Source organism: Gorilla gorilla, chromosome 19 (assembly GCF_029281585.2).
Source record: "Gorilla gorilla gorilla isolate KB3781 chromosome 19, NHGRI_mGorGor1-v2.1_pri, whole genome shotgun sequence".
Classification (NCBI taxonomy): domain Eukaryota; kingdom Metazoa; phylum Chordata; class Mammalia; order Primates; family Hominidae; genus Gorilla; species Gorilla gorilla.
The window spans coordinates 38,671,986-38,693,022 of NC_073243.2; the positions used below are offsets into that span (position 1 = coordinate 38,671,986).

General features: G+C 37.8%; 1 protein-coding gene and 1 pseudogene across 1 annotated transcript in view; one reads left to right on the plus strand and one right to left on the minus strand.

Annotated features, from left to right (window-relative positions):
• The window catches only part of FCHO2 (FCH and mu domain containing endocytic adaptor 2), a 134,284-nt gene that overhangs the window by 55,541 nt on the left and 57,706 nt on the right, over nt 1–21,037 (minus strand). The window contains exons 7-8 of the mRNA XM_055367023.2: nt 18,758–18,856; nt 17,272–17,368 (exon numbers count right to left, since the gene is read on the minus strand). Coding sequence (XP_055222998.1) covers nt 17,272–17,368; nt 18,758–18,856 — 196 coding nt within the window. The remainder of the gene's footprint in view (nt 1–17,271; nt 17,369–18,757; nt 18,857–21,037) is intronic.
• On the plus strand, nt 13,309–13,882 carry LOC101127854 (calcineurin B homologous protein 1-like; annotated as a pseudogene).

Genomic DNA, 21,037 nt, shown 5'->3' on the forward strand with positions numbered 1-21,037 from the left:
CTTTTTTTTTACATTTTAAATTTTTTATTCTACTTTTAATTGACAACGCATCTTTTTAATTGTTCTGAAGTGGTTCTAGTTGTTACCTAATAGTTAATTCAAATATCAGCAATAAATTTTAAAAGTCAAATAATTCTAACAGTGAAAAATAACAAGACTAGCCCATTATGATCACAATAATTTACTGAAAACCAATTACATATGATGCCACAAAACTAGAGACACAAGAATATGCAGTTTCTGCTTTCAAGAAGCTGGCAGTACTGTTAATGAGAGGAAACAAGCATGGTAAAGGTGGTTGCTGAATCCTCAGTGGTGTTCATGGGAAGAAGAGGGCTACCAAGATAGTAAATACTACTAGAACATAAGCTTGGGACCTCATCTGTCCTGTTCATCACTGTATCTTCAATACTTAAAAAATGCCAGGTAAATAATAAGTTGGGTAAATAAGTAAATATTTATTGAATGAATAAATGAACTAATTACAGACTAGTTAAGTGGTGACCTTGGGATTATAATCCAGATCTCTCTAACTGTATAGCTGGTCAAAGAATGTGAACTACAGCTTACAGGAAATAGGAAGAGTTTTCATGTAAGATCATACACATCCACCCACAAAGCGATCTTCAAGGACAACTAATTTAGCACTGCTATGAGAGATAGATTGTAGAAGAGGAGGATGATAAAGTGGAAATCATTAGAAAACAATTAAAATAGCCCTGAAATGACTGACTGCTCAGACTAGCCTTAATTGCCATAAAATATGGCATACTTCATATATGTGAAATATCAAATTATTTGGCAGTAGAGAAAGTAGCAACACATGAATTACTCTCCTAATGAAATATCCCAAAAGCTAAATATGAGACTAAAAAATTATCTCCCACTAAGCTGTCATTTAGTCCTTTTTATATATAAATTCATGAAAGTCTAGCTTTTTTTGTGAAATAATTTTTAATTTATTAATGGTAACTGGTATAACTTGCTATATGAAGAAATTTTAAACTAGAGCTTGAAATAGAGAGTAGATGATAGAGGATTTTGTTACTGGTTCTTCTGAGATGTGAAGCTTAACTATGTACAAATTCATGATCAGCATTATTATTGATCATTCCATTAAAAAAGAAAGCCACTGATTGATTAACAAGAAAGATTTCTCTACAAATAGGGGGATCTAAAAATATTGTCTTAATGTCCCTCTCCCTCCCCCTAAATCTAAGATTTATTTCTGTGTGGTTCTAGTTTCCATTCAAATAAAATAAATTAACATTTACTAATAAGCAGAATAAAACAGTCATAGAAGTGAGTTGATAAACAAGGTCCTAATCAATTATTAGTATGTTCCTTACTAGTACATTCTTCTAAATATGAACAAGAACTAAAAAAAATGTTTATCACTTCTATCCAAAAAAGCCTTAAAGAGTCAGAAAATGACCCAATTAAAAATTTAAGGACTTTATTCAAACCCATTCTGCAAATCTGGAAGCTGAGAAATCATTTAATAAAAGGGTACTGAGCTTGTTCTTAGAATCCCTTAGAGGCCTATCGTAACAATTTACAATGAGATGAAGGCAGGCTGAAAAATCAATAAGCGTAAAGAAATTGAGATGTGCAAATTAGCAACTTTTCACTTAGTATAAAAATTACGAATAACAAATCTCTACCAAAATTACCAACAGCTTATTATATATTATTGGCTTTTCCAAGTACTAATAAAGCTTGAGAAAATATAATCGTCTGTTGAGACGAGAAAGGGTTTACCAAAAAAAGGCAATCAGGCATGTGGTTAGTCAAAAATTCTCCTACAGCTACACATCCACATAATTTCTACCCATTAACTATTTACAGAATCTCTAATGCTCAGGCCACACGCTTACTCTAGAGAGTAGAAAAAAGTACCATAAAAACAAAACACTAATGCCAAAATTGCCTTGTTTACAAATACTAAATATATATTATCTAGAAGGACTTTTACATCATCATCTTAGCAAATATGGTACATACAGAAAAAAAGATTTGTAAAATCTTTGGATGACTTCATACATGTGAAAATAGTAAAGACATCCCTTAACTCTATAAAATCAGTCCCTTTAAACAAAATTCTCCTTTTTGTTCTCACAAAACTCTTTTCCTATAGTAAACATATCTTGATTTCTCTTATGTTTTCTAAACATCCTCTTAAAATCCATTTGAAATAGAAAAATGTCCAAAAAAAAACATTTTGAAAGATGCCAAATCACTTCAAATCAAAAAATATATATTAAAAATTTTAAATTGAGTACCATCCACACAAACTTTTCTATTAAAGATAGAAATAATGATTTCTGGCATAATAAAACTAAATAATACCTTTTTAAAGAAACCATTAAATCACGCATGAACAAGATTTTCTTTTACAAATGGCATATGCTCCACATGCTGCTTCACATGGCAAGGCTTTGCGTGCCTGGCTCAGTGCCAGTTGACAACTCAGCTGGATATCAATGCACATTCTGACCCCCCTTGTAGCATGTCACTTCTGAACTGTTTCACAAGTGGAAAGTTTATTCAGCATCTCCTTCAAATGCAGTCCACTGCCCATCATTCTGCTATTTAATCATAAGACAAGTTATTTTTTTTGACAGTACTAAAGCCAGAGTGAGAGTCTTAATGAATAGCTTGCTACAACTGGAATTTTAACTGTTTTAGACTCAATTAATTCTTTTGTCAAAATAAATAACTGCTCTTAGCACTTAAATTTTATGTTGGGTCACAAGGGCAATTTAGTTTGTATAAAAGCAAATAAAACCATTTTGGCTCTGTCTCCTGATGCTCTTTTACACATTATTTTAAAACACCACTATGAGTTCAATTAAACTCATAGAACAGAAGAACAACTCTAAGAGGTCAATGATTCAAAGCAAAACAATTCTTAAATATGATGCTTTAATCATCAGGTAGGAATAAGTAAATGCTATAAGAAAAGCCATCAACCTAAAGAATCCATTCAAACCTAATTTGGATTAAAACTTTGAAAAGATGTTACACGAAGAAAAGCAACTTACTGAATGGTAATCTTTGATCACCACAAATGTTTTGTCGACTGAGGAAGAGTATAAAATATGTGAAATATTTAATTAGTAATCCCTGTTGCTTCGGAATCAATCCTAAATCTCAGGCCATCAACAGGACAAGTTTTTAACATTAGTTAAAAACTGCCCTCAAAACTCAAATAGTAAGTCTGGGCTATTCAAATCAAGCATATTTCTGCTTCTAATCAGAGCTAAACACAAACACTCTCAGACATACACTAAAAGTTTAATAAAAGGAATGATGATAATGAAGGGGTGTGTGCATGTGTGCATGAGCAAGGAAAGAGTTGTGACTCATAACAATGGAAATCAATGACTACATTTTCAAGCTTGCTTCTGGGCCTGTGGAATGCAACACAGTCACATTCCCAGATGCCTGGGATGATAGGCCAGGCAAGCTAACACAAAAAAGAGAATCACACTCCAGTTTGTGGTGATATGCACAGGGTATAGAGGCTCAAATTCTAATTTGGATACTCTTTTTGAACTAGATGCTCTTTCTGAACCTAGGTTGTATCATTTATAAAAGGTAAATGATAACAAATACAGCATTTGCTTTCTCTCTCTCTCCACATAGCCTTATACAATTTTTTTCTTTTGCTAAACCATTTGAAAGTTGCAGACATCAATGACACTTCACTTCAGGAGTATGTGTTTTAAAAAAGGACTTGCTGAATCAATTTCCTCAATTCAGTGGTTTCAAACCTCATGAGAGACTCCTGGCGCAATGCTTCTAAACTATATTATGTATGAGAATCACCTGGAGAACTTGTTAAACCACAGACTACTGGGCTCCACTCCCACAGTGTTCTATTCAGAAGGTCTAGGGTGGAGCTCAAATATTTGCATTTTTAACAAATTCCCAGGTGATGCCACTGGTCCTGGAATCACATTTTGAGAAATACAGTCCTAGTAGACTCTGTGGCCACTGGTAGATATTTAATTAGTCTAGACAGTGCTTCTCCAATTATACTGTGCATACAAAGCCCAGAGCATCTTGGGATCTTATTAAAATACAGATTCTGATTCAGTAGGACTGGGATAGGATTTGAGATTCTCCATTTATAACAAGCATTCATGTAGTGTGATTCTATAGGTTCTCAACAATGGCTGCAAGTTACAATCAGCTGAGGAGTTTTAAAATATAGTGGTACCCACCCTGGACCAATGAAATCAATTTCTTGGCTGGGCATGGTGGCTCATGCCTGTAATCCCAGCAGTGTGAAAGGCCAAGGCAGGCAGATCACCTGAGGTCAGGAGTCCAACGCCAGCCTGGCCAACATGGTGAAAACCCATCTCTACTAAAAATACAAAAATTAGTTGGGCATGGTGGAGGACCCCTGTAATCCCAGCTACTTGGGAGGCTGAGGCAGGACAATCACTTGAACCCAGGAGGTGGAGGTTGCAGTGAGCCACGATCATGTCACTACACTCCAGCTTGGGTGACAGGGCAAGACTCTGTCTCAAAAAAAAAAAACAAAAAGAAAGAAAGAAAAGAAAAGAAATCAATTTCTGTACATAAAAAAAGAAAAATGCAAAGAAAAAAATGTCCAAAAATAATTCTTGTATGTACCTGATACGGTTTGGATGTCTGTACCCTCCAAATCGCATGTGGAAATACGATTCCCACGTGGGAGGTGGCGCCTAATGGGAGATGACTGGATCATGCAGGAGGATCTTTCATGAATGGCTTAGCATCATCCCCTTGGTAATAAGTGAGTTCTCGCTAAGTTATTTCACACAAGATCTGGTTGTTTAAGAGTGTCTGGGACCTCCCCCATCTGTCTCATGTTCCCACTATTGCCATGTGACATGCTGGCTCTCTGTTGCCTTCCACTATGATTTTAAGTTTCCTAAGGTCTCACCAGAAGCACATGCCAGCACCGTGCTTCCTATAAAGCCTGCAGAACCATGCGCCAAGTTAAATATCTTTTCTTTATAAATGACCTAGCCTCAGGTTATTTCTTTTTAGCGACACTAGAATGGACGAATACAGTACCCAAGGCTTGAAAACTATGAGGAAAATTTAGAAACTATAGTCTTAAATCAAAGAAACAGGTTTTTAATCACAGATTTCAGTCACTGTGAAACATTCCAAAATTTTATCTAGTTCTCCACAGAATCTTAGTACTGAAATATAATCTCCTCTTACATCCACATTTTGACAGTGTCCCCATACTCATAAGGTTGAGTCATGTTTTCATCTTCCATGATCCTGATAAAACCCTTGTTTCTACTTTCAATTATAGTACTTATGTCTATAAGCATTCTCCATGTTAGTTGCAACCATATCCTTTCAGTTACTCATGCCAAAACCCTTAAAATGATTCTTCCCAACTCCTTTTTAAACAGATTTTCTGAGGTATAATTAACACATGATAAACTACATCTACTTAAATTGTACAGTTTAATGAATTTTGACATTTGTGAGTCTACCACCACAAGATAACATATATAATTATCACCTCATGCTCCTTTGTAACCCATTCCACCCTTCCCAAGGCAATCACTGATCTGCTTTCTGTCACTATAAATTAGTGTACATTTTCTAGAAAGTTATATAAATAGAATCATATAGTATGGGCTGGGCACGGTGGCTCCACCTGTAATCCCAGCACTTTGGGAGGCCGAGGCGGGTGGATCACGAGGTCAGGAGTTTGAGACCACCCTGGCCTATGGTGAAACCCTGTCTCCACTAAAAATACAAAAACTAACTGGGCATAGTGGTGCGTGCCTGTAGTTCCAGCTGCTTGGGAGGCTGAAGCAGGAGAATCACTTGAACCTGGGAGGTGGAGGTTGCAGTGAGCCAAGATCGCGCCACTGCACTCCAGCCTGGGTGACAGAGCGAGACTCTGTCACAAAAAAAAAAAAAAAGAATCATATAATATGTATTCTTATTTTGGTCTGGCTTCTTTTACTCAGCAAAATTACTTTGAGATTCAATCATGTAATTGCATGTATCAGTAGTTTATTAATTTTTATTGTTGAGTAGTATTTCACTGCATGGAAATACTACAATTTGTTTATCCGTTCATCTGTTAATGGACATTTGGGTTGTTTACAGTTTGGAGCTACTACAAATAAAACTGCCATGAACATTCATATGCAAGTCTTTGCACATATATTTCCTTTTCTCTTGGGTAAATGCCTAGGGGTAGAACAACTGGATCATATGGTAAGTGTATGCTTAAATTTCTAAGAAGCTGCCAAGGTATTTTCCAGAGTGGTTGCACCATTTTGTATTTTCACCAGCAGTCTTTGTGAGTTTCAGTTCTTCCACATCCTTGATAGCATTTGGTATACTCAGTCTTTTTTTCTTTTTCCCAGATGGAGTCTCGCCCTGTCACCCAGGCTGGAGTGCTGTGGTACAATCTCAGCTCACAGCAACCTCTCTGCCTCCTGGGCTCAAGCCATACTCCCCTCTCAGCCTCCCAAGTAGCTAAGACTACAGGTGCACAACACCATGCCTAATTTTTGTATTTTTTTGTAGATACAGAGTTTCATCATGTTGCCCAGGCTGGTCTTGAATTCCTGGGCTCAAGGAATCCACACATCTTGGCCTCCTAAAGTGCTGGGATTACAGGTGTGAGCCAGCATGCCTGGCTGGTATAGTCAGCCTTTTAAATTTTTATCACTCTAATAAGTGTCTACTGCTATTTTTCTTGTGGTTTTAATCTGTATTTCCCTAATTACTAATGGGGTATATTTTCATGTGCTTACTTGACATTCATAAATATATATATTTTTAGGAAGTGTCCAAATCTTTTGGTCACCTTTTGTATTAACATTTGAAATAAATTTTAAATTCTTTACTCAAACATTTATTTTTATCTGTATGGATTAATGGCTATTTATTTTATTCTTTGTGTTATGATCTAATATATTCATTACTTATTACTTGCTCAAGTAATTCCAGCTTTGGCCATTGGGAACTCTTTTCAGGTTATCACCTGTGTCCTTCTAAACTACAAAACTTCAACTAAAGGAAATAGAAAAATTTTTAAAAATCTTTGTGACCTTGGATTAGACAAATGTTTCTTGTATTTGACACAAAAGCATAACACATAAAAAACCAAAATTTGGTAAACTGCACTTCATCAAAATTAACTTTTGCTCTTCAAAAACACCAGAAAAAAAAAAAAAGAACAAGCCAGACTGGAAGAAAATAGTCACTATATGTATATATATAAATGGAAACCTGCTGAACTTTTATGAATTATAAATAGCATAAAGTAAAATTACCAAAATGACTGTAAAACAGAAAACATTGAAAATATGGATTTTACTCTCTTTTAGCACCTGAGAGTGGTTAGGGTTACAAGGGCAATGTCAATGGAATATAAAAAGATATCCAAAATTAGAAAACACCTGTTTATTCATGATCCCTTCAGACCACAGGTGCCTTAATATTCAAAGCATCCTCTTACAGTGACTCAAATACCAGAGGAACCAGCCATTACTACACTAAAAAAAAAAAAAAAAAAAAAAAAAAAACAACGACAGGCCAGGTGCAGTGGTTCACGCCTGTAATCCCAGCACTTTGGGAGGCTGAGGCAGGTGGACTGCTTCAGGCCAAGAGTTCGAGACCAGCCTAGCCAACATGGTGAAACTATGTCTCTACTAAAAATACAAAAATTAGCCAGGTATGGTGATGCACGCCTGTAAGCCCAGCTGCTTGGGAGGCTGAGGCATGAGAATTGCTTGAACCCGGGAGGTGGAGGTTGCACTGAGCCTGAGATCATGCCACTGCACTCCAGACTGGGCAACAGAATGAGACTCTGTCTCAAAAAAAGCAAAACAAACAAAAAGGCAATGACAAAAAGTGTCAGTACATATAATAAGTAATATAACATTATCGTAACGAGTTAGAAAAAAATTTGTAATGCTCTCAGTTTGACTTATATAAAAGAACTGAAAACACAAACTGACAGGTTACAACCTTTCAACAGATCTTTCAATCTATCTTTCAATAGATAACTGACTAAAAATAAAATCGGTGTCATTTTGCAGCATCAGAGAAATAGGTTAACTTATGTATACAATTTTTTTTTTTTGAGACGGAATCTTGCTCTTGTCGTCCAGGCTGGAGTGCAATGATGCAATCTCGGCTCATGGCAACCTCCGCCTCCCAGGTTCAAGGAATTCTCCTGCCTCAGCCTCCCAAGTAGCTGGGATTACAGGCGCCCACCACCACACCCAGCTAATTTTTGTATTTTTAGTAGAGACAGGGTTTCACCACGTTGTCCAGGCTGGTCTCGAACCCCTGACCTCAGGTGTTCCAGGTGATCCACCCACCTTGGCCTCCCAAAGTCCTGGGATTACAGGTGTGAGCCACTGCACTCGGCCTCTTTTCTTCTTAAATTACCCTGGATTATTGCAACAGTCATGCAGTGGTCTCTCTACCTCGATCCTTGCCTTTTTCTGCAGGCGTTCTCAATGGAGTAGTTAGAGTTCAGTCGCCTCGGCCTCCGAAAGTGCTGGGATTACAGGCGTGAGCCACCACATCCAGCTAGGTATACAAATTTTTAAAAGAATTGGATCTTTTGTTTTCTTTTAAAGATCTCTATCCCACAGAACTAAAGCTAGTTTAGGGTGGAACTCATCCACCAGAGGGGGTCCTTACAAAAGAGGAGAAATAAAATGTTAACAGAAATCAATAGTATAAAACAATTGAAGGTTAAAATAGACTTTACAAAACAAAATCCTTTAAGTCCATAAATTCCACACAATCACAAGCAAAATTTTGTCTATGTTATTTTTCTAGGAAGCACAAGTTTTGTTATTGCAGTGAGTCACTAGACTCATTTGCTCAGGTGCCCATAAACTGATCAAAAACATAAAAAAGAGGCCAGGCAAAGTGGCTCACACCTATAATCACAGCACTTTGTGAGCCCAAGGTGGGAGGATTACCTGAGGTCAGGAGTTTGAGATTAGCCTGGCCAACATGGTGAAATCCCATCTCTACTAAAAATACAAAAATTAGCCAGGCATGGTGGTGGGTGCCTGTAATCCCAGCTATTAGGGAGGATGAGGCAAGAGAATTGCTTGAACCCGGGAGGCGGAGGTTGCAGTGAGCCGAGATCATGCCACTGCACTCCAGCCTGGGCAACAAGAGCGAAACTCCATCTCAAAAAAAAAAAAAAAAAAAAATTAGCTGGGTGTGGTGGTGGGCCCCATCAATCCCAGCTACTCGGGAGGCTGAGGCAGTAGAATCGCTTGAACTTGGGAGGCAGAGACTGCAGTGAGCTGAGATTGCACCACTGCACTCCAGCCTGGGCAACAAGTGTGAACCTCTGTCTCAAAAAAGAAAAAAACAAACAAACAAAAACATATGAAAAAGCTTCAATTAGTCACCCATAGCAACTCAACCAGGGAAATAATATTTATCCCTTCCACTCCACCCCACACTAGTTAGTTTGTTCTAGGACTGTTTAAAAGTCCTAGTTCTATGACTCTTTTTGGGGTCCTGAAACAGCCACCTAATTCTGGGTTTAGTGACTCTATGAAAGCCCATGTCATCACCGTTCTTGGCTTCCCTATTACCTCCTACCATCTAGCTGTAAGTATTTTCTACATGACTTCGTATATCTTAAGGCCAGTAAAATTAAATTTATAATGAAACTACATTAGTGGCTACTTATTCATGAGAAATGTATCATTTTTGAAAACAATATTTATTAATAAATGTAGACTATCTCATGTAAATCTCACAACAGCCCCATGAGGCAGTTACTATTATTATCCCCACTTTACAGATGAGGGCACTGAGGTTTAAAAGTCTCACTGCTAGGCCGGGGGCGGTGGCTCACACCTGTAATCCCAGCACTTTGGGAGGCCGAGGTGGGCGGATCATGAGGTCAGGATTTCGAGACCAACCTGGCTAATATGGTGAAGCCGCGTCTCTACTAAAAATACAAAAATTAGCCAGGTGTGATGGTGGGCACCTGTAGTCCCAGCTACTCGGGAGGCTGAGGCAGGAGAATAGCTTGAACCGAGGAGGCAGAGGTTCAGTGAGCCAAAACCATGCCACTGCACTCCAGCCTGGGCGACGGAGTGAGACTCCGACTCCAAAAAATATAAAACATAAAAAAAAAAAGTCTCACTGCTAGTAAAGAGCAGGTCACAAACCACTGCACTACACCACAGACAAGAAAATTAACATGAGCCAGGCACAGTGGCTCACACCTGTAATCCCAGCACTTCAGGAGGCTGAGACAGAAGGATTGCTTCAGTCCAAGAGTTCAAGACCAGCCTGAACAACATAGTAAGATTCTGTCTCCACTAAAAATTTTTAAAAATCAGTGGGGTGTACTGGCATATGCCTGTGGTCCCAGCTACTTGGGAAGCTCAGGTGGGAAGATCGCTTGAGCCTGGGAGGTTGAAGCTACAGTGAGCTATGATTGCATCACTGCATTCTAGCCTAGGTGACAGAGCAAGACCATGTCTCGAAAAAAAAAAGGAAAAGAAAAGAAAAAAGAAACATGATATAAATGTCCAGAATTCAAAAGGAATCAAGCAGTGAGCTTAAAGGTAATTCCTAATATACAGTTATTACCTAACCAACAGAAAGGAATTTATAATAACTGTATATTTGTTGAGTTCTTCATAGAGAATAAATGAGTAGGTTGACAAGTAGGACATTATGATGAATAAGGGTTAAGCAATCCCAATATGTTGAGTTAGCAAAATTTCTAAGAACTGACAAAACTTTCATTCACTTGCAAGTCTATATTAAACGAAATTAGTGGCATATATTTGATAAGTTCCAACATATTTCTGTGTGTTAAATAAATGTGTTTGGACTACATTACTTTTTTTTTTTTTTTGAGACAGAGTTTCGTTCTTGTTGCCTAGGCTGGAGTGCAATGGCGCAATCTGAGCTCGCTGCAACCTCTGCCTCCCGGGTTCAAGCAATTCTCCTGCCTCAGCCTCCCAAGTAGCTGGGATTACAGGTACACATCACCACTCCCAGCTAATTTTTATATTTAGTAGAGATGGAGTTTCACTATGTTGGTCAGGCTGGTCTTCAACTCCTGACCTCAGGTAATACACCTGCCTCAGCCTCCCAAAGTGCTGGGATTACAGGCGTGAGCCACTATGCCCAGCCTTGGACTACATTAATTTTAAGGCCCCCTTATGCAATAAAACTCCATGATTATTAGACAAACCGAATTATGTAACTTTTATCTTCTAGTTTTATCTAATTATAAAGTAAATTCCTGCCTCTTAAACTGTTATTTCTAATTATTTAAACATTAATAACATGATTAAATCCTACACCTGAAATACATATACAACCTATTGTAGTTCTAAAACGTTATATTTTGGGGTTTGGTATCTTTGTACTGTGATTCTACAATGTACTACAGTAGTAATTTTTGTCTGTTCAAAAGATATTTCCATTATCCCTTTCAGAATACAAATCCTGCTCCTCCATGATCTGGGCATGTGACCTATGCTGACCAATTATAATATCCTACTACCCTAAACACAGAGATTTATTCAAAGATAAGCATGTGACAAAAGCAGAACCTTTCCTGAAATTAATATGCTGACACTACAAAAAAAAAAAAAGTTGTACTAGGGTTCTAAACAGAATGGATATAGGCTTGGACTGTTGATGTCTTCCTTGCCAGCTATGAGGAAAAAGTCTACAGTAGGAACTTAATAAACTGAAGCCAAGTAAAGACAAGCAAAAATGAGAGAAAAGAGTGAACCAAAGTCCTGATGAAATCCATGTGGACCTTGAATCTATTCCAGCCTTCCAGGTTAAAATAGCCAATGCATGGAATTTTTGCTTAAGCTTGTTTATATGGCTTTCTGACATTCGCAAACAAAAAGTCTCTATTGAACTAAGCTGGAGATGACAGGTTTCAACATGAGTACCAACACTCAATATTGGCAGTGACTGCCTACAGCACTGAGATGAGAGAGACTGAGGTCTCCTCCGGGGACGAATGCAATGATCTAGCAACGGTATCTGCCATGAATAAGGCAGCACATGCCACATACTTGTCAGCCTTTGGCTGAGCAGTGTCTTAGGAAATGACACTGGCATATAAAAGCAAAAAGCAGTAAAAAGAGCCCAGGAAGCAAAAGCAGAGTGGGAAAAGTTGCATCAGGGAAAAGAAAAAAAGTCACAAAAAAATGGCAAATCAAAATAAAATTGGCTTGATTCAGAACACATTTTAATGTTCCAATTACTCTCTAGTGTAATACTTTAAGAAAAACACTGATCCACTTCAAGCTCATTCTCTGTATTCTTTCTTTTTGCTTAAATATACTCTGGATCATTTGTGAACCAGGGAAAAAAGGTTATCGTTCATCAGTTTACGTTCACATTTAAGGTCAAGTCCCCCTGGTTTAAAGGCATTCTCAAAATTAAAATTTATGTCAATATATCTACACTTAGTTCTATTCTAATTTTTCCAAAGCATGTGACTTGATTTGTGATCCAGGATCAAAAATCCCAGAACTGAATCCCATTTCTGCCATGTACTAGCTTAGACAAATCTCTCAACATTACCTCTGAACATTTCCCTCATCTGTAAAATGAGAATAATAGTACATACTTCAAAAAGTTGCTGAAAATCAAAGTGTGCCTACAAAGTGGTTGGTATGGTACATGGCACACAGTAAGAGCTCACTAAACATTAACCATAATTATTTAGCATTCACTTAAAAAATTTTCTAATAGCCACTCCATTCCAACCTTCTTAACACCCTAATCTTGCCATTAAATGCCCATTTGTTCATTCATTTAACAAAAATATATACTGCTTACAAATAGAGAAAATAGATGAATCAAATACAGAACTTTTTCACAAGTACAAACTATTAAGATTTAATGGTAGACAGCAACAAGGCAAGAAAGAAATATATAAGTTCTCTGGCACTTTTGATGGAGAAAGATATCATTAAAGATAATAACCGGGCTCTTTAAAGAGTTCATTCATTCAACACACAAATGTAAAGATGTGGTGTAGGAAAGTAGTGGAATACAGCATTTTCTAGAGTAAGGATTAAGGACAACTAAAGTACTAAAGGAAAAAAGGAAGCATGTATGGGAAATAGCAAGCAGTTCAGGTTGGCCTCAGTGAAGGTACTTGAATAGGAGTAAAAGAAAGTTAAGACTGCCCTCTCCCTTCTTGACCCCTATCCTTTCTCCCCCTCCCTCCTTCCCTCCTGTCGCCATCACTTCTGGCACCGCTGCACCCGTAGGAGCTCCCTAGCGGTGATGGGTTCTCAGCCCTCCATGTTACTGTGGGATGAGGAGATAAAGAAGATCAGTTTTTCCCACAGTCAAATCACTTGCTCTACCACCAGTTCACCAGCCTGGACAAAGGAGAGACGGCATTCTCAGCCATGAAGATTTCCTGAGGATTCCAGAACTTGTCATCAATCCACTGGGGGACCGAATCATCAATGTCTTCTTTCCAGAGGGAGAGGACCAGGTAAACTTCCATGGATTCATGTGAACTTTGGCTCATTTCCACCCCATTAAGGATAATGAAAAGAGCAAAGATGTGAATGGACCCGAACCACTCAACAGCCGAAGCAACAAACTGCAGTTTGCTTTTCGACTATATGATTTCGATAAAGATGATAAGCTCTCCCGTGGTGAGCTGATACAGGTGCAATGCTTAATGGTCAGAGTAAATATCTCAGATGAGCAGCTCGGCAGCATCGCAGACAGGACCATTCAAGAGGCTGATCAGGATGAGGAGAGTGCCATATCTCTCACAGAATTTGTTAAGGTTTTGGAGAAGGTGGATGTAGAACAGAAAATGAGCATCCAATTTCTTCACTAAAGGACAGAGACCAAACTGTTCCTTGCGGTCTAGTATTTAATAACTGGAACTTGAAAGTCCTCCTTCCACCAACCCCACCTCCACCCCATCATTCCCCTTCTCCCAAAGTACTACTGCTGTTGCACGACAACCCCAAATATGTTCTGTCAACACAAACCTGCCTTTGATGTATAAACAGGGCATTACAGAATGGTACACCCAGTCTATTTCTGTTCAGTATCCATTCACCAGTTCTTCATTTATAAATATCTTTTTCCCCATTCTGCTGCTGAATGCATATCCATACAGTCTGAGAAAGTGAGAGACGGAATCATGCCAAGAACAAGCCAGCAAAGCTCTTTCACCAGATGTAGACTGTAGCCCTACTGCCTTCCCTCTAGCAAGTCTGCCACCATGCTTCTTCATCCTTTTCATATGTCCTTTGCTTCCTACTTCTGTGTCATCCAACATACTGTTTGCTTAGTCTGGCAGTCTTTCTGCTTTTCAGTAAGCCTCAAAATCTAATCTGTTCTACTTGGCACTGCTATGCCCTATGTATTCCTGACTTGACAGGATAGTTCAGGGGTCTGCCAGTTTTTATTTACCTTCATTACTAAATGGGCCTCTGGGATGTTGCCTCTCCAGGAGCTTTTGGTAACCAACACTTCTCTGAGAAGTATGACACCATCCTCTGCATTCTACTCTGTCATCAAAGGGCTGCTGGGTGGAGATACTCATCTTGAAAGGTGGCCTTGGTGAGAGGTGTGGAGTCAAGTCTTCTGGGTTGCTTGCCCACATCACTCTACCTCTGGCCTCTGATTCTCAACTTTGCACCTACATGGCTCCTCTTGTTAGTGCAGTGTTGACTGTTCAAAAAATAGCAATATGCCTATGGGTTTGTTTAGTTTGGGGACACCGTTACCACCAGAATGACTGCTCTGACAATATGCCTGGGGACTTTTTCATGGCTTTTTATCAAGGCAGCTGGGCACCCTATAAAGCCTCACGCATTCACACCTTTGCAGCATGGTTTATGCCTTAGTGTTACGTGCACTGGAATGTTTTTCACTTCACATTTCCAAGTAGAAAGATTAGCGTTAACTTATCCCAGTCCAAAACATTTAAAGATTGTTTCCTCCGTGTCTTGAAGTTTTGCACAAAATTCTTTTTTATTTTTTTAAGACGGAGTCTTACTCTGTCACCCAGGCTGGAGTGCAGTGGCGCAATCTTGGCTCACTGCAACCTCCGCCTCTGGGTTCAAGCAATTCTCCCGCCTCAGCCTCCCAAGTAGCTGGGATTACAGATGTGCACCACCAAACCTGGCTAATTTTTGTATTTTCAGTAGAGGGTTTCACCATGTTGGCCAGGTTGGTCTTGAACTCCTGACCTCAGGTGATCCTCCTGCCTCAGCGTCCCAAAGTGCTGGGATTACAGGTGTGAACCACCACGCTCAGTCACAAAATTCTTTATGAATTTTACACTTGGCAAATGTTAATGATGGAAGCCATAGTCAGCTCCTAATACATGTCCAAAGCATTGACTATTGTATCATTAGCTGCCTGGTTACACTAGCTTCCTAGCTCCTTGTATAGACCACTGCTAATCCCTTAAAAATGAGGTCTGGCACTAGTAGCACAACCTAAGGTGGCATTACAGGTCTTCGAACAAGCCACAGCAACTTTTCTGCCAAAGTCAGCTTTGTTTAGACTTCAGTGAATCAAGCTATTGCCATCCTAATGTATGTCTCTATGAGTCTATTTATCCAAACATCTGCCCTTGGCTGACTTTCTCTGATTCACTGCTTGCGTGCTTGTTTCCTTGCTTTGGAAAACTATTGAAGATGTGTACGTAATTATTTAGGAAGGGGATTGCTAAAAAAAAAATACCACTGCAAAGTGATGGAAAAGGGTAGAGAACAGGGAAGTAGCTGGGCTGGATGGCTCAAATATAAATGAATGAGAAATTCTTCATGAAGTATCAGTCAGACTTTGTGATCAAGTGAAAACGGAAGAATGTCTGACACTGATCTATAGAGAGGTACTTCAGAGGCTCCTTGATTTGCATATCTAAAGTTCCTAAGGTTATAGCTTTCCCCTCTTTTGGCTGTATAGCAAACTGTTTTAATCCACGGTTGTGCCTTATTGTTCCATTAAAATATATCAATAAACACTTGTTGTTGAAACAAAAAAAAAAAGAAGAAAGTTAAGACTAAAGTCTGGTCAGCTCGAGATCCTTAAAGGCTCTGAAACCAAGTCCAGAATCCCACTTTCATTCTGTCAACAGTGAAAATTTAAAGATTTGTAAGTGGTACAATTGTAAGTTCATAACTGTATAGGCAAAAGATGAGTGTGCTATAACATGTAAAATAGATTGGAGAAGAAATGTCTGCTGTACCAGTACGAAATCTGCAAATTAATTAGGCAGCTAGAGAAAACATGAAAAGAAAGTCTGAAGGGAAAAATACTAATACAATTGAATCAGTAAGATTAAAAAATTAATGAAATTTGGGAAGAAGAAATTAAAGATGATATAGGTTTCAAGCCTTAGGTCTATGAACTGCACTGAGGAAATATGGTTCCCAAACTTCACAGATCTCTTACCCATTTTCTGGAATGCCATATCATATTTTAACTTCTTTAATGCACTAAATTATTTTTACTTATGGAGTGAAACATGTATCTTGCAAGAACATGATATAGTAACTAATAAATAGATTAAAGAAATCTGGAGGACTGTAAGTATGCTGAGCAGGGAAGGGAATGGGCTACTTATTACATTTGATACATCATAACATGCCAATTAAAAGTAGAATTTGAACTTCTGTAATCATTTTTTCATAAAAATAGGAGCCAGGATTCCTATATCCATTTGTTCACCGGTGTATCCGCAAATTTCTAGAATGGGGTCTGGTATATTGTTAGAACTCAATAAATATATTTGTTAAATGTATATATAAATGAGAAAAGAAAGAAGTTATTAAATTTTAAGAAAGGTTCTACGTTGGTCTCAATGTTCTGAGCGTTCAATATTCTCTCCCAATCTTTCTTTTATTAAAATAGCCTTCTGTAGGTGACTCTATTTTGAAAAATCTAAAACTGTGACAGATTTAGTAAAATGTTATAATAACCACTTTAAATAATACTAAATTATTGTATTAACCACTAAAAGCCAAAACAAAAATCTTAATGTATCATCAGACATAAAAATAGTAATAGCTGAGATTTTATACAGATTTTTAGGTATGCTCCATTTTTTGGGTTGGCTCCATTTCACAGTTTGGAAATATTTTTAACTTCAGATATGTGATATAAAGTTAAAATTACCCCTTACCCACATGAACTTCAAGGCAAATATGTTAGTTACTATATGGGAAAATTTAAAATGTTTCCTTGCAGAGTTTATCATCTTACCAGGTCTTTCCTTCCCAGTGCCTTTTGACTCAGCAAATTTTTGTATCAAACTTTCAACTGTAGTATTAGCCATGTTATTTATAAATTCTTCATGGACCTATTAAAATGAAATGAAGATAACTTTTTCTTTTTCCACATTCTTAGTGTATTTCAGATAAAACTTACACAAGACAATTAAAATTAATTATATCAAAATATGTATTTTTGACCCAAGGCCCTTTGAGGACTTTAATTTACCTAACTTCCAGCATTACTGGATCTGTAGGGACCAACCATGACTTACATTAACCCCTTAACACACAGCCTCACGCCCCTAGAAGTCAAAGCAGTTTTCTGTTCCCATCTTTGAGTGTTCTAGAGACATCATTCTTATGATAAGACTTACATAGACAACAAAAATACTTTTGGCTTAAAAAAACACACACACACAGTCTGACTCTGTCACCCAGATGGCTGGGTGTCACAGCTCACTGCAGCCTCAACCTCCTGGGCTCAAGTGATCCTCCCACCTCAGCCTCCCAAGTAGCTGGGACTATAGGCATGCACCACCACACCCAAAAAATTTTTAATATTTAAACAATTTAAAACATTTTTTAATATTTAAACAATTTAAAACATTTTTTAATATTTAAACAATTTAAAACATTTTTTAATATTTAAACAATTTAAAACATTTTTTAATATTTAAACAATTTAAAACATTTTTTAATATTTAAACAATTTAAAACATTTTTTAATATTTAAACAATTTAAAACATTTTTAATAAACACTTAAAATATTTTTTAATATTTAAACAATTTAAAATATTTTTTAATATTTAAACAATTTAAAATATTTTTTAATATTTAAACAATTTAAAATATTTTTTAATATTTAAACAATTTAAAATATTTTTTAATATTTAAACAATTTAAAATATTTTTTAAATTTTGTGTAGAGATGAGGTCTCGCTATGTTGCCCAGGCTGGTCTAAAACTTCTGGGCTCAAGTAATCTTCCTGCCTTGGCCTCCCAAACTGCTGAGATTACAGGTATGAGGCACCGTGCCTGGCTAGTTTGAAGAATAACAGACTTCATCCATATTTCAGTATACCCCAAATTGTCATCATTAAACCTTTTATATTCGTGGAACACTTCTAAGTAAAAGTTCTATAGTTTAATAAAGTTGCTGCTTTAAATTTAAAAATAGTAAAGCTTGAAAAAAGAAATATTCAAAAGTTGATAGCTTTAGAAATTCAATATAAAGAAAACTGAATATAGTTAACTTAAAAAATTAATTTGAATTATCATCCTCGATGGCCAAATGATAAAATATCCAGTTTATTTTCTATTTACTACATGTAAATATATTATCTTTACATACTCTTTATTTGGAAAAATTCGGTATTATACTTATGAACTTTGAACAGAGTGAGAAAATATTTTTAAAGAGCTATAAATAAACAAATTTTTCATGAATAGTTCAACATAAAGTAAAAAAACTTACCTGGCCTATCTGCAAATGAATTTCCTTTATAGCATTTGACAAGGATCCTATAATTTCCTTTATGTGAATGAGATGAGTTTCTTCAATATCTTGAAATTTCTGGGTAACATATACAAAGTTATAGATTTATAACATATACAGGTACATAAAATATATATTCTGGAATCAAAAGAGCTTTCAGAAATCATCTCTCCCAGCACTTTGGGAGGCTGAGGCAGGTGGATCACTTGAGGTCAGAAGTTCGGGACCAGCCTGGCCAACATGGTGAAACCGTCTCTACTAAAAATACAAAAATTAGCCAGGCATGGTGGCAGATGCCTGTAATCCCAGCAATTCAGGAGGCTGAGGCAGGAGAATCGTTTGAACCTGGGAGGCAGAGGTTCCAGTGAGCCCAGATCACGCCACTGCACTGGAGCCTGGGCGACAGAGCGAGACTCCATCTCCAAAAAAAAAAAAAAAAAATCAACTCAATATAACCAAATTTTCCAAGTTACCACTGTTACACAATGTTTAACAAAGCCTCAAGACAAACAGATCTAGCAGGTAAACTGAAATATGGCACTGCAAAAAGTTAACTTTTTGTTATGTCATTTCTTAGGTAAATACAAACTTTTCTAGAATTTGGAGCTTTTTTTTTTTTTTTTTTGAGATGGAGTCTTGCTCTGTCACCCAGGCTGGAGTGCAGTGGCACCATCTTGGCTCACTGGAAGCTCCGCCTCCCAGGTTCACATCATTCTCCTGCTTCAGCCACCCGAGTAGCTTGGACTACGGGTGCCCATCACCATGCCCGGCTAATTTTTTGTATTTTTAGTAGAGACGGGTTTCACCGTGTTAGCCAGGAAAGTCTCGACCTCCTGACCTCATGATCCACCTGCCTCAGCCTCCAAAAGTGCTGGGATACAGGCGTGAGCCACTGCACCCAGCCAAATTTGGAGCCATTACACATTAAAATCTATAATCGTGATCAGAAAATTAGGAGACCCAGAAGAGAATAATGTTACAAAAAAAACAAAGAGTTTTAAAAACTGAAAAACAATTAGTTGGCAAAGCAAAAACTACAGTTTACTTTCAAATGCTTTATAATCTAGCCCACAGATTTTCAAAATGTCTTTCTAATCCTTGAAATAATAATATACACTGGGCACGGTGGCTCACACCTATAATCCCAGCACTATGGGAGGCCAAGGTGGGCAGATCACAAGGTCAGGAGTTTGAGACCAGCCTGACAAACATGGTGAAACCTCGTCTCTACTCAAAATACAAAAAATTAGCCAGGCATGGTGGCGCGTGCCTGTAATCCCAGCTACTTGGGAGGCTGAGGCAGGAGAATCGCTTGAACCCAGGAGGCAGGGGTTGCAGTGAGCCGAGATCATGCCATTGCACTCCAGCTTGGGCAACAGAGTGAGACTCCATCTCAAAAAAAAAAAAAAGAAAAAGAAAAAAAAGAAAAAAGAAATAATAATATACAATCCCCAAAAGAGATGGCTGTGATCAAAGAAATCTGGGAAAGCCTATATACTCTATTTCAGCAGTTCTCAACCAAAAGTGAGGATGTGTTAGATCACCTGGAGAACCTTTTCAAACTTCAAAACAAATAGATCCTCCAGTACTGCCTGGGTAATGGGGGTTGAAAGAGGTGAGAAAGTTGTTTGGAAAAACTTTCCAAGTTACTCTGATATCCCCAGAGAGAAAACCGCTGCTTGCCTTGCCTTCACAATAAATATATCAAAAGCTCTGAGAGGCCAGGCACAGTGGCTCACACCTGTAATCCCAGCACTTTGGGAGGCCGAGGCCAGCCGATCATGAGATGAGGAGTTCAAGACCAGCCTGGCCAACATGGTGAAACACCGTCTCTACTAAAAATACAAAAATTAGCCAGGCATGGTGGCGCATGCCTGTAATCCCAGCTACTAAGGAGGTTCAGGCAGAGAATAGCTTGAACCCAGGAGAATTCCTTAAACCTGAGAGGTGGAGATTGCAGTGAGCCAAGATCACGCCTCTGCACTCCAGCCTGGGCGACAGAGTGAGACTCCATCTTGGAGAAAAAAAAGAAGGTCTGAGAAATACTGAAATAATGACACGTTTCACTTTGCTTAACCCGGCATTTTCTAAATTTCTTTGACCTCTCAACACTTTTGTTTTTCTTCTTCCCTGAACATCTATTAATATCTCACAGAGCAATAATAGTCCTCAAAACAGGCTTTGGGAAATGCTGAGCTACCCATTTTCAAACAAAATACATTTGTCATTTCTATTGTACAAACCTGGTTATCTATTTTT